The 13,587-nt window shown below is 36.2% G+C and overlaps 1 protein-coding gene across 1 annotated transcript in view; it reads left to right on the top strand.

Moving 5' to 3' along the window:
- The window catches only part of ADCY2 (adenylate cyclase 2), a 209,345-nt gene that overhangs the window by 145,446 nt on the left and 50,312 nt on the right, over positions 1 to 13,587 (top strand). The window contains exons 8-14 of the mRNA XM_066559969.1: positions 642 to 800; positions 1,184 to 1,316; positions 1,646 to 1,822; positions 3,120 to 3,163; positions 5,447 to 5,527; positions 9,675 to 9,744; positions 12,073 to 12,170. Of these exons, the coding sequence (XP_066416066.1) occupies positions 642 to 800; positions 1,184 to 1,316; positions 1,646 to 1,822; positions 3,120 to 3,163; positions 5,447 to 5,527; positions 9,675 to 9,744; positions 12,073 to 12,170 (762 nt within the window). The remainder of the gene's footprint in view (positions 1 to 641; positions 801 to 1,183; positions 1,317 to 1,645; positions 1,823 to 3,119; positions 3,164 to 5,446; positions 5,528 to 9,674; positions 9,745 to 12,072; positions 12,171 to 13,587) is intronic.

Here is a 13,587-nt window from a genome sequence, read left to right as displayed (position 1 = left end):
ACGTTGCCCCAGCTTGTGGAATATCCTGAGGTGCTGTGGTTTTCGTCCTTCCTCTCAGATATGGTAGATATGAGAAGATCTCCGATGTAAACATTGGGGTCTTTAGGTAGAAGGGTGTGTAGCAGTAGTTCCAGACCTCCAAAAGCAGCCTGTAGAACAAAAACAGTCCTTAGATTCTACCATGAGACTAAACATTTCCACTATTCACCACAGCCCTCCCAAATAATTTCAGATGAATATAAAAGAAGGAACTTCAGACACAGACTTGAAAATTAATATTTCTACAAATTGTTGTAAATAGAGATAATAGGAAAGGTAATGTATAATCATAGCATTAAAAGAATAGAGGCAAAAATGCTAATGCTAAGAAGAGGTAAATGTTATTACTGTTGGTACTGCTACTTTCACAGAATCATAGAATGATAAAATGTTTTGGATTGGAGTGGTCCTTAAAGACCATCTAGTTCCAGCTCCCTGCCAGGGGCAGGGACACCTCCCACTAGAGCAGGCTGCACTGAGCCACATCCAGCCTGGCCTTCAGCATTTCCAGGGGTGTGCCATCCTCATAATTTGACTGGTAAATTAAAAGAAAACCAAGAGCCTATCATGTGTATTAACAGAGGCTTTCTTCTCAACTGCAGGAAAGTGAGAGATGCGACTGGCGTGGACATCAACATGCGTGTCGGAGTGCACTCCGGGAATGTGCTCTGCGGCGTTATTGGGCTCCAGAAGTGGCAGTACGATGTCTGGTCCCATGATGTGACCCTGGCCAATCACATGGAAGCTGGGGGAGTCCCAGGGTAAGAATCTTCTCCGTTACCCTTTGGACACGTGGATTTTTCAGTCATGGAAAAATTCATAGGCGCTTTGTCCTAAGCCATAAGCTTTCATGGAGATGCCTAAACTAATTCTTAGGTGCTGTCTTGAGAAAAAAAACCCAAAAAAATAGAACAAAACTGAGGCACTCAGTGTTTTCTGTGATTTAAGAAACAGGTTTTTTCTGGATGGAAACCTTTGGATTTATGCCCATTAGAACTTCTAAAATTTAGTTAGATTGACTGCAAAAGAAGTGAGCAGCAAATAAAAGGTGTATACAAAAGCAAGTAAAAAAGGTTGATCAGGTTTAAATGATGCTTTTGATCAGTATTTGTGACTTTGTCTTTCTTTTAAAATATAATTTCAGCCGTGTTCACATCACCTCAGTCACCTTGGCACATTTGAATGGAGCTTACAAAGTGGAAGATGGGGACGGAGATGTGAGGGACCCATATCTGAAAGAGCATAATGTTAAGACTTACTTTGTAATCAATCCTAAGGTTAGTAGTACTTTTATTTTGTCGCCAGTCATACTTGTTTTTGAACAGGACCACTAATCTCTTTATTGAATAATTCACTACAATAAGATATTGATCAGGGCTGTCATTGATGCCTACAGATATGTAATGTTTGCAGTGCAAATGTTTCCCGCTCTTCAGAAATAAGTCTCTGATGTTTCCCAGCAATATCATTAAGAATTGCGGTTTCTTAGCATGTTTCCATTTATAAGCCCCTAACCATGGAGATCTGTGGTGCCAGATGACGCACTGCTGCTTCAAAAGGTTGCGAGCGCAAAGGCTGACATCACCTTTTGTCCTCTGTCAACCAGGGAGAGAAGCGAAGCCCTCAGCACCACATTCGGCCTCGGCATACTCTGGATGGAGCCAAAATGAGAGCTTCCGTCCGCATGACCCGGTACCTGGAGTCCTGGGGAGCTGCCAAGCCATTTGCACACCTGCACCACAGGGACAGCATGACCACTGAAAACGGCAAGATAAGCACAACAGTAGGGGCCTACTTATGTCATTTTGTACAATACAGCAATGTTTGAAAGGAAAAAGCTGCTCACTGCTAAATACCTGGTTATTTCTGGTAGAAGATGATACATGTAGTTGTGCAGGGCATAAACACTGTGAATTTGCTGGAAGCTTTTCCAGTTTTGGATTAGGGTATAAGTGCATCCCTGAATTCAAAGGAGTCTGGCACTCTTATTGAAGTACAAAATTTGACCCTCTGAGCTCAGACCCCCCACCAAGTCACAGCGTGTGCAGTGGCTCCTCTTCGTATTGTGGAAAGATATTTTGGACATAAAGCCAGATTGCAACACCTTTAGGAAGGAAATCCTTTAATACGGAGAAATTCCTAGAGATTTATTGGCTGTTCAGCTACATTCTCTGTTTGGAAGATGGCCAAACGTGGAGCAAAGGCTTTGAACTTAGAGTAATCCGTGTGATATTTTGAGTGGACTTTATTCAGAGTACCCCAGGAACCAAATCCATACTTACTGTAACATCTACCTTTTGAAGGTGCACCTACAAGTCATTATCTGTGGTTGAAGGCCTGAGTTTTAGAGTACTGTATTTCAACGTTGCATCTTTTACACTAAAATTAAAAATTACTTTTTAATTTTACTAACACTGTTATGCTGCTGTCAGTAAGATACTGATGATCTACAGCTTGTACATTGCATTATCTTCTACCTCTTAAAAGAAAATGCATGAAGGTAAATTCTGATAGTTTTCAACATTGGCATTTAGTTTTGTTCTGTACTGGTGAGATATATTCTTTTATTTAATAAATATAATGCATCAGAATGTGGATTGTGACAAGTCAATTACAGGAAGTACCCAGCCATCACTATTAATCACAAAAAAAATGTGGCTGTGATGGCTGCCATTGCTATTAATTAAAAAATAATGACCACTGTCTCTGTATTTGGCCACTCAGGTCTGTTTTTTTCAAAACCATTTAAGATTGGTTTTTGCTGAAGCTGGTAAGAGTTTGGGCTACATCCAAAGAGTGGTGACATTGAAGTCCTTGTGGTAAAGCAAAACTCTTGGATTCAGACTGTTGTATTAGTTTATCCTGTATTTATACAGATAGATGAGTTTTATTCCAGGTCACTTGATCTTCACTTCTAGCTGGATTTTTCTTTTAGACAGTTTTAATTGAATGCTAAAAGTATTTACACTGAAAACTTTTCTCCTTACTTGACCCTGTTGCCAACACTGTCCTAAAAGCAAATTAATATTATTAAAGTCTAGTGTAATTAATAGGGTTCTTTTTGTTTGTTTGCTTTTTAGGATGTTCCCATGGGGCAATATCATTTTCAGCGTTGCAGAGAAAGGTAAATCAATCTTAAAAAATTACTTATTCATAGAAAGTCCATATAAATAGCTAGACATTGGTATGCTTTCAAATATTAAGGGCCATTGCTCACATAGACTGTTTTTTATGTAAGTGCTGATACCTCTTACATAAAGAATGGCTATGGAATCAGATTTGGCAGACATCTTTCTTATGAATTGCAAATTCATTTCCTGGTAACAAATAGCTTTATTCTGAGTTGGTATGTTGGTGAACTATTACAAACCAAGTACTCTAACAGTGGGAAGAAAATTATATACAGGAAAATTGGGAGGAAGCCCAGAGAGGGGTAAGAAAAGGGAAGATGGAAAGGGCTGTTAAAAGTTTTTCTTACAACAGCTAATAGTATGTACTTAAAGAGACATTTTGTGTATTTGTTTAATTGCTTTGCATTTATATTGTGGTTCATTATTTTAAAGCCTTTAGTATGTTTGCAGTAGCAGATATTCAGAAGGTATTTTGTGGTCTTTTATAGTGCTCCTACTACACAAAATGTTTGCAAGATCACAATAGCTTTAAGTTTTCCTAGTGCTGCTTGGTACCTTGACTAGGGCAAGATGGTGATATCATCAATACTGTGAAGTCATTTAAATGAACCTCCTAAAAATTTGAATTGTTATTGTCTCTAGTTGCTATGCAATTACCTAAAATATTGTAAGTTCCAGAAGGTGAACAAGTTTTGACTGAACATGCATGATATTAATAAAAAGAGTCTAATTCTAAAACTGCACATTTATATTTGGACAGTATGTCCAAAGAGTTTCTATCAGTCAATGAAAGACCATTGGACTGTGGCATTTGGAAATAATTCAGTTCTGAGGTGTTTTTGCTTTTGTGTTTCCAAACACTACTCCAGAAGATATTCAGAAGGAACAAAAAATGTGTCTTTATACCATATCATGGAAGGAATTTTTTCCATTACTGGTGTCTAATGTTCATAGTGAGGCAGACATGTAACTAGGATTCTAGATAAGCTGGTTAATCATTGTCACAGGATAGAGCTGCAGTGATCAGAAGCACTTTGAAAATCAGTATTTTATTAGAATATGCAAATGTAGGGTTTGAAGCTTGACTGCGGGCTTCTGTTTGTATGAGTCTTTAGCTCTTATTCATTACACAATAGTCTTATGTTGTTAAGGACCTGCCAAGAGGATTAACTGTGGCTGGACAATGTCTATGCTTTTTTCCTGGATTGTTTCTGTGATTGATTTCTGTGAAAAACAAGTTTTAAGCAATTTTTTACCTAAATTCACTAGCATTGAAAAGAGATGAAATCACTTGTGTAATTTTTTTAAGTTTCTGTAGGTCCACTAATACAATTGCTGTACTAATTTGAAACTTACAACAGGTTATCAGTTTTAGAGAAATAACCCAAAAACTTGATGTTGAGGAAAATTTGTGTTTGACTGGGTTCAATTTGTAGGTTAAGAATATTTTGGTGAGGAAAGAGTCAAATTTCAGATCTGACTAATGACTTCTTAGAAAACACTGGTTTTAAGTTAGCAGTGAATTTAAGTTTTCAAATATAGACCTCACCATCAATATTTGAGATATGTCATTTTCAAGGAAAGCACAACTACTGAAAGGATTGATGATTGCAGGAATTTATGTTAGCAAAGGTGAACCCATTGTGATGATCCTCTGTTCAGTTCATGCTGAGTCCAGTCAAAAGTAAAGAAGCTTTTTTTATTGCAGATGAGTTACAAGGCTCATAAACAGAGTAATATTATGTGAGCTTAAAACGAATTTCAGTCAGTGCTCAGTTTTCTTATTAAAAAGAGTAAAGTACTTCCAAGAAGAGTTAGCAGGATTTTGGTGGGGTATACCTATTATGCCTCAGTGCACTAATACATTATGCTCATCATACAATTCTGACAAGGTTTTTTTAGAAAAAAAAAGCTACAAGAAACAGGAATGAATGCTTTATGAATTTGAGCATATTCCCATTCTTTTTCATGAATTCATAATACTGTGGAAGACTTTTCTTTGACCAGAATTTCTTGAACTCTCTTGGTTTTTTATGAAATATTTTCTCATGTTTGTATTTAAGTGCTCCCTAATAGCTAAGCTCTAGATTTGTGAGTGTGTGTGTGTTTGTACATGACACTGTAGCTTATGATGTTTTTTAAGAGCTTATTAATAGGATCATTGTGCCTGATGCCTATAGTTGCTATTGTAGTATAAATGTTAAAAATTCATGGTAAACTCACAAGTTTATGATAGCTGTTGTTTTTGACGTGGCTTCCCACATTTTTCATTTCAGAACAAAATCACAGAAAAGAAGATTTGAGGAAGAACTGAATGAGAGGATGATCCAAGCCATTGATGGAATCAATGCCCAAAAGTATGCCTTTATCCTCTATCCTTTGTTGTCTTTGTCCATTCCAACTTTGATGTAAAGCTGCAACAGAGGGCAGTGTTTAATATTTTTTGTTCCCACATGCACACCAAATCTGAAAACAGTAAAGGTGTTACCAATACTGGTGTAGGACGCCCTGCACATTTTGAAGATAGGCTGTAAAGTGACATTTTCTCCTATATGAGATAAGACAGTGCCTGTGAATCATGCTGTGACTGAGGTATTGACTTGTCTTGATCTGCCTGGCAGAGGGAGTTTGCTCTGTAACTGTTTGTCTGTAGGCTCATGGCTTTGACACTACAGATTTATCTTACCTGGGGGCAGAGAAGTAAGACACAAGAAATGACTGGCTCAGTCAGAATGATTTTCACATCAGAATGATGTGAAAATTGATGCTTCCTAATTGTCACAGAAACAATTCCTCAGGATTAGAAACTTTCCCTAAAACCATAGTTTAATGTCTCTCAGTTAGTTGCTTGGTTTCTTAGGGAAGGTTAATCTTGATGGCATGTTGGAATTGCTGGGTGAAACAACCTGCCATGTATTTTTTTCCATGTCCTAAGAAGAGCTGGAGGCAGTATGAAGTTTTCTGTTTCCTGGTGAATAGATAAAGCTAGAAAGAAATCAATTTCAGTCCAAAATAAGTGTTCGAGCTTCTTCTATTTCTCTGATGAAATAAGGGAATTGCAATTCAAATGTGTGGACAATAATTGTGATGAATTACATGTTTCCCCCCCACTTCTGTTACTCAGAATCTTAATCAGCTGAGTATCACACCTAATTATTAAATGTTCCTATGTCACATTGGTTTTTTTTAATCTTTTAGTCCTATTAAATGATACTTGGATTTAGGAAAATTTTTTCAGCAATTAGAAGACTTGATATTTTTATGTCATAGAGAGAACACAGTGAAATAGGGTAGGTCATGTGTTAAGCAAAGCCTTTTGATTATACTAGACTTGCCTAAAACAGCTATATAAATTTTGGCAGGCTTTTTGTGTCTTTAGGTATACTTGCTCTGATAAAAGGATTTCAAAAATGATGTTTTGATGTCAAAAGTAAAACATTTGTATAAATGCATTAAAATATTGATGTGACCCTACTGTATGTTGTTTTATCTTAGACAATCCCTGTCTTATCTAATTAGCACATAAAATTCAGAGAAACTTGGGGGTAAAAAAGGTTTCTGAAAACGTTTCTTTGCATTTTGTGAATTACATGGGAACCTGCAGAAAGATAAGAAATGATTTTATATATCAGAAAGTTTGAATGTCACCTTCCAAAACTAAATTCTCTACCTAGCTCTGTATTGATTTGCTGAATGAATCTCTTAAAAGCTATGATTCAATTGATTAATACTCAGGGATAAGTTATGAAAAGTGCTGATTCCTCAAACGTCAAGGTAATTCAATAATAGTTTAACTCTGTGAAGCCTAAAGTGCACAAAAAAAGGTAAATAAAATATTTCCTACATTTAGGACACAAAACCAATCACATTTTTGTTTTCTTTATTATTGTGTGTATTTTTGTGCCTCAATTTTTCATTTGTAAAATGAAAATAACATTATTAGCTAGAGTGAACAAGTGGTTGTGAAACTAAACAAAAGGTTTTGTGAATCAATGAGAAAATTTTAAGAAAGTCTATGAGAAAACTGGCGTTTCTAAATGTTTTAAGTGTAACATTTGGATTGTATGGCAAATAAGTCTGACTGAATAAAGAAAATTTAAAAAGAGTTGCCAGAGTGAGTGAAGAACAAAGAGCTTCTGTGCCTTAGCCATTGATTAGGATGTAACATCACACTTTCTCCATGGGTTTCTTTTCCCTTTATCTTGACCAAAGCACTCCTGGCTCCAAGTGCCTGTCCTGCACAGGCTGGGGATGAGCAGCCCTACCTAGGCCATTCCAAGCCTTAGTGCTTAGAGAACTCCTGGAGGACATGAGATGGAGGCATGACCATCTGCCAGCTAGATATCTACCTACAGAGGGCTGAATATGTACCTGCAGAGGGGGCTGAAGTAAAACCAGTTGGTCTTTGGTGAGCAGGTTGCTGTGCTAAAGGGACACACTCTCTTTGCTTTTTTCCTTTAAGTCACAGCACTGCTGTTTTGTGCATAATTCCTTGCTGTACATTGTCAAGCAGTACAAGCCCTATGAAACCACATACCTCTGTGGATACAGACAGGATTCAGATGTCTGTGTTGTTCCTGGAATTGCAAAAGAATTTAAGCCAAACTTTGGTACCTAGTTTCCGTAGAGACATGTCCTCGTGTACTTGCAAATACTTTGGCAATTTCCAGACCCATCAGGGAGTCAGGCTGAAGGCAGAATTTTTTAGCCCTTGTGTCTGTGCCAAAGTTGTGTGACTTTGTGCTCCCTCTTCTGAACTCAGTCTCCACTTCCATTTGTGTTGTGCTGTTTCCCTCATCTCTGACCTCTCAGTGCCTGCTATGTAAAACCAGTACAGGTTTTTTTGTGAACTTTTAAGAAGAACTAAAAGCTTCTGAAAACGTGAGCTTGTGATGTGGAGTATGAGGCAGCACGTGCTCTAAATGGCACTCCTGACTTCACATGCCATCAAGTGTGTAACCAAATTGGGCCCTTGGGAGTAGATCTGCAGAGAGAACTTTTTAGCAGTGTGCTGATGGTAATTAAATCAATCCACCTGTCAGATACCATTAGAAAAAACAGGAAATTTGTTAACTATTTGGGGAAGAGGGTTACTTCTTGTTTAATTTTTGTAACCAAATGGAAAAAACTTTCATTTTCAGTTTATCAAAAATATTCTGCAAACTGAATGTTTTTTCCAGTGTATTACAGCTGAACTCAAACAAAATCATGCTTTTTGTACACCAGCCTTTCAGTTCTCTTTCTTCTCAGAGTCCTAATTGTGATCACATAGATGGGAGCCATTGCAGAGCAATAAGGGAAATATATTTTTGAATTAAGCATTCCGAGAACTGAATATGTTTACAGACCCTTTTTTTTAATGCAACTGATTGCACAGGAACAGTCTCCCAGGCAAGGAAACAAATATTTTCCATTTCACAAATTAAAGCTAATAGCTTACACTCTGCTCTGTCCACTCCTGTTCTCCAGGACTTTAATTTAGAATGTGTTCCACTGTGGTTCACTGCTGCTACTTATTTGCATTACAGATGTCAGTTGAGAAATTCCCTTTTATTTAGGAGGCATTAGCTACGCTACTAGTTTAGAGCCTAATTTAACATTATTGCTGGAAATGTTGGAAAAAAAATCTCAGTCCCTGCTACTATTCTTCAAGCTCAAGTACTGCATGTCCACAGAACTATTCTGTTTAATTAATTTTTTGTTTTCAAATTTCCATTGTGCCCTTGAGGTACAAGCAGCCAAACCCTCTTGACATTTAAATATTCTATATCTTTTCAAATGTCTGTTAAAATAGATGTAGACTTTCATATTAGAACATCTCATTTTGGAAAAGTTATGTCAAGCTTTTGTCAAGGTTTACTTAGTTTAAAATTGGTTTATCATTTCAATGCAAGTATTTATGCTATTTCTCATGTTAAAGCAGGGAAGAGGGTTTTATAATCAGGAAGAAGATCAAAATTTACCTCTATAGTACAGAGCTGTGGTCGAGAAACAGAAACAGTTCAAAGACAAAATCCCTCCCCCTCTTAATAATTTTTGTTACATTTTTGTTTGCAATAGGAGTTTTTGTAAGTGTAGCTTACCTACCCACCACTCCTGCATGTTGTAACAGTGCCTTTCCTAAAGGAACCTTGTCAAGGCCTGTTTTTGTCTCAGGTCCTCTTCTGTCCATTGGATATACTGCAGTATTTTGGACATGAGTGGAATATCACTGTTAGAGTTCCATCATATAAATCTCTCCATCCATTCTCCTTAGTCATGATCAACAGAAAAACAATGGTTCATCTGAGCTTTTTTTTCACGTGTACCTTAGCAATAGAAGCCAAAAAGGAGAGGGGATTTTCAGTCTCCACTTTACTGACAGTGAAATTCACCATATACACTGCAATACACTTGAACTTGCTTAATTCCAACTTATTTTCCTATTTTGCTGCATTTCAGTAATAGAAAAGGACAGGACTGTTTTCTTCCTATGTCAGTGTTAACATTCTTTCTCTCTTCTAGGCAGTGGCTTAAATCTGAAGACATTCAAAGGATATCACTTCTTTTCTATAATAAGACTCTGGAAAAAGAAGTAAGTTATTTTCAATAAGTTCAGTAAGTCAGGCCTTTTCATTGTTTTATGGCCCTGTGGACCTTGAGTGTATTTCTACTCACTGACAGCTTCAGCAGGAAGATTGGGGAGTTGCCTCTTTCTGCTTTCTCATGAGCAGCTGATGGCAGCTGATGGCTGAACAGCTATGCTTTCCTTTGGGGAAGTAAGAGGTAGGTTGGACCACAACTGGCTGTGTAAATTGGTGAATTTGATGAGAAGGGGCTAGAGGAAGTATTGCCCTGCTGTGCTCACACTGTCCAGCAAGTATCATCTGTGTCCCATGTGGTGGCTGAATACATACTCAGTTATTTTTGTAGATATCTTTCAGTTCAAAGCATCCAAAAGGATTTTCAGATTCTTTCACAGCTCAGCAGAATAATTGTTACAGCCATCTGACAAAGGCATGTGTTGCTTGGCAGTGCACTAGGGTGGAAAAGGTTTCAAGGCTCCTTGAGCCTGTTTTGAAGACTTCCTAAGAGAGAAGAAGCAAGACCTGGTGTGGTCTCATCCTTGGTGTTTGGGGGTTCACTGATTGGAACAAAGCCGTGCCTGTCAGCACATGAGATTTTAATGTGGTTGTTACTAACCAATGAATTCTGAAAGAGAACTTAAGAGAAATACATCATTATGTGTACTTTGGACAATGACTTGGGAGAAAATTTGGGAGCTAAGTTATTTGGCTGAGTCAATGATCCCAGTAGAAGTCCAATATCTTGATGTAGAATGCTGTGGAACAGCAAAGAGCTAATTGTTATTTTTGGATCCATCTTTTTATATCATTTTTTGTTGCCTCTTAATGACTCACGAGTCCAGTCTTGGCTTTAAAGAACTTAGTAAGAAGTCTGCTTTTGATTTAAACAGAAGCTTTTCTGGCCCTATGGGACCTGAAAGTACAGAAAAATAATAAAGCAAAACAATTGTTTAACCTAAGGAGGGAATTGCTTGCCTTCATTAGGAAATGCCTGGAGAAGTGTGAAACACTGAAACAAATTTAAAAGTAGATTGGAATTCTATGAAATTTTAATAGCAGCTCAAAGTTCAAAATCATTGAACAGGACCACTACAAACATACTCGACAGGTGGAAGAGCAGAACTTGCTGCAGAGGTCAAGCAAAGACATATTTGTGCCTTGTAATCCAGTTAGATAAGTGATAAAAATTGATTTTAATTTTTCATACAATTCAAAAGTAAAAAAAGCTGTTGTGTTACCCAAGTGAGTTTCTACATATTCATGTAAAGTTTGGTGCACTGTTTTCATAGGCAGAACTTGGCAGTAGCACAGAGGCACAGCCATGTGCTTGCAGTTGGAAGGCACAGCTCATGCACTTTCCATTTTCTGAAGTTTGCATCTCCAGCATTTTGTGAAAATAATCTTTGGTATTTTTTTCTTAGTAATTAAATCTTGAACTTTTATCTTTTGAAAAAAAAACCCAAAGCAACCTAGTATAGAGTAAGTAACTTTAATAGCTACTTAGATCATTTCCCTTTGAGTACTTAATTGCTTTCAACCTAGATATATCTATCTCAAATAGCAGAGCAACTCTGATAAATATTTCATTGCTTAATTCTCATGTCTCTAGACAGACTAATTAGAGATAAATAGATTTTTCTCATGACAAAACAGATCAAATTGACTCTCTCCTAAGAATATCAAGTGTTTAGTAGTAACATAACATTAGTAGTGGACATATGAAGCCTTTTAACAAAGACATAACATATTTTAATTGAAGTAATAATATAGGTTCAGTAAATACCAGTGTGCTTCCTAGCTATGCTCTGTAGCGCAGCTTACACTTTGCTACTTTTTGTGCTCAGAAGTTTCCTGTCTCAATTAATATTGCATTTTTTGTAACTGTTTCAGCCCATTCAGTATTTATCAATAATTGAAAATCAGTTTGAGGAATTAATCACAAAGAATTTTGGAATCTGAAGAATGCTTGGTCATTCCTCAAAATATTTTAACTTATGTTTTAACTTTTTCATTTTGGTGGGTTAGGGGCTTTTTTTTGGGAGGGGAATTTTTTTGTCAGTTAAACTTTTTATATTGAGTTTGGGATATTGAGTTCAGTGGAGGAACAAGGCAAAACCATTTGACACAACTGTTCTTCAATAAGCAAAAGTTTTAATGCTATGTCTGATAATCCCTAACCATGTATGTGTGGATGTGAAGTCACTGAAGAACAGGAAGTTTACTGTTGCTAAGATTTGCCTATACATATGTGCATCTTTAAGCTGAAAATTCAGTTGGGTGCTATTTTATCTGCTTTGGCAATTGTGTTTTTAACATTTGCTTTTATTTTCTTCTAGTATCGAGCAACTACTCTGCCCGCATTCAAGTATTATGTGACTTGTGCTTGTCTCATATTCTTCTGCATTTTTGTTGTACAGATTCTGGTATTGCCAAAGTAAGTGATATTTAATGTGTACTTCTTCCTATGTATATTTGCTCATTAGTGTAAAAAAAAAAGAAATATAAGTAAAAAAACTGGAATTGTTAGTTTACATATGTCAGTTCATGGAAATTAAATTGAACAGAAAAGACTGGGGATTTCAGCCAATGTTCAAAGTTAGGCTTCTTTCTAATTTTAAACACTCTTGATAGTTTTATGCCAAACATTAGTAAAATTTCTTCATTCCTTTTAGTTTCTTTCATTGCATTTAAAAATAAGTGTGACAGTTGGACATTAGAGTGAGACAAAATGGATTACAGACTTGTCACTGTGATAAATCAATGTATTTAACTTATGACTATGATAATACTGCTATACTGAGTATGAAAACAGAGCATTAATAACCATAAAGGGTACATTTATAAAGTTAATTTTGGAATATTAAAATCCATTTCTGGAATAAATCTTTTTATTAGAATTTATATATTATGAGATGATTTATATTTGTGCTTGTTGTAGAAAGGCTGAAAACTGGAAGACAGTTCCAATATAGGATGTTTTATTAGACTTCTTAAAAATAAATTTTGTGGCTGATTGTTTACACAGTGAAAATTTGGTTTTTGTTTTATAGCAATTGTTTCTAAAGCAAACACTTCATATTCCCTGTCATATAGTAATTCTTAACTCATAGTCCTTTCTCCTGTACTTTCAAGATTATTATTTATAACCACAGTTGTGTGATTGGTCTTGTTTTGTAGTATTTACTCACATTTTAATTCAAAGCCAGAAGGAAGTGTTAGGAAATTACAAATTGACTTTCCATCCTGTAGACTTAGAACATGTATAAAGCTTTATGGACTTCTATTCAGATGTTACAGCAGCAGTTTCCCAGCAAATTTCTCAAATGGAGGCACAAAGCAAGGGACACTCTTCCAAGAATTGAGCAGTATCCTGCACATATTTGAGTGTGACTTTAAGCATTATTAAAAATATGAAGTTAAGACATGGTAAAGTTTATTTTACAAGCTCATACTGTATTTTGATAAGTAAAAGAATTAGTTCAGGGAAACTCTTGTTTTGCCACATCCCAAAAGGCAAAGGTGAATCTAACTGCTCCCAGCCAGCAGTATGATTTTTTTGGTTTTTATTTTAGTAATAAAAATTAATCTAGATTTATCATCTCTCTTACATGTGGTCAGACATTTGTTTTGTTCTATCCTTACTATGTTGCTTAAACCAATTCTTTATCTCATTAAAATTGATCAGAATATCAGTGAACTCTAGGGAGCTGTATTCAGCTAAGGAAAATATCCTCCAACTTGCTGGTATTTCTGTTATTTCTAACATCAGAGCAAAAGACACTTAAAAATGCTTTGTCATTTTCATTACCAAAATGTTAAATGTCTTATGATCCTTTTGTAGGGCTGCATAT

The sequence above is a fragment of the Molothrus aeneus genome, chromosome 1, assembly GCF_037042795.1.
Source record: "Molothrus aeneus isolate 106 chromosome 1, BPBGC_Maene_1.0, whole genome shotgun sequence".
Taxonomy (NCBI): domain Eukaryota; kingdom Metazoa; phylum Chordata; class Aves; order Passeriformes; family Icteridae; genus Molothrus; species Molothrus aeneus.
The sequence above is the reverse complement of the archived record's forward strand: the minus strand, read 5'-3'. Positions and strand labels throughout refer to the sequence as shown.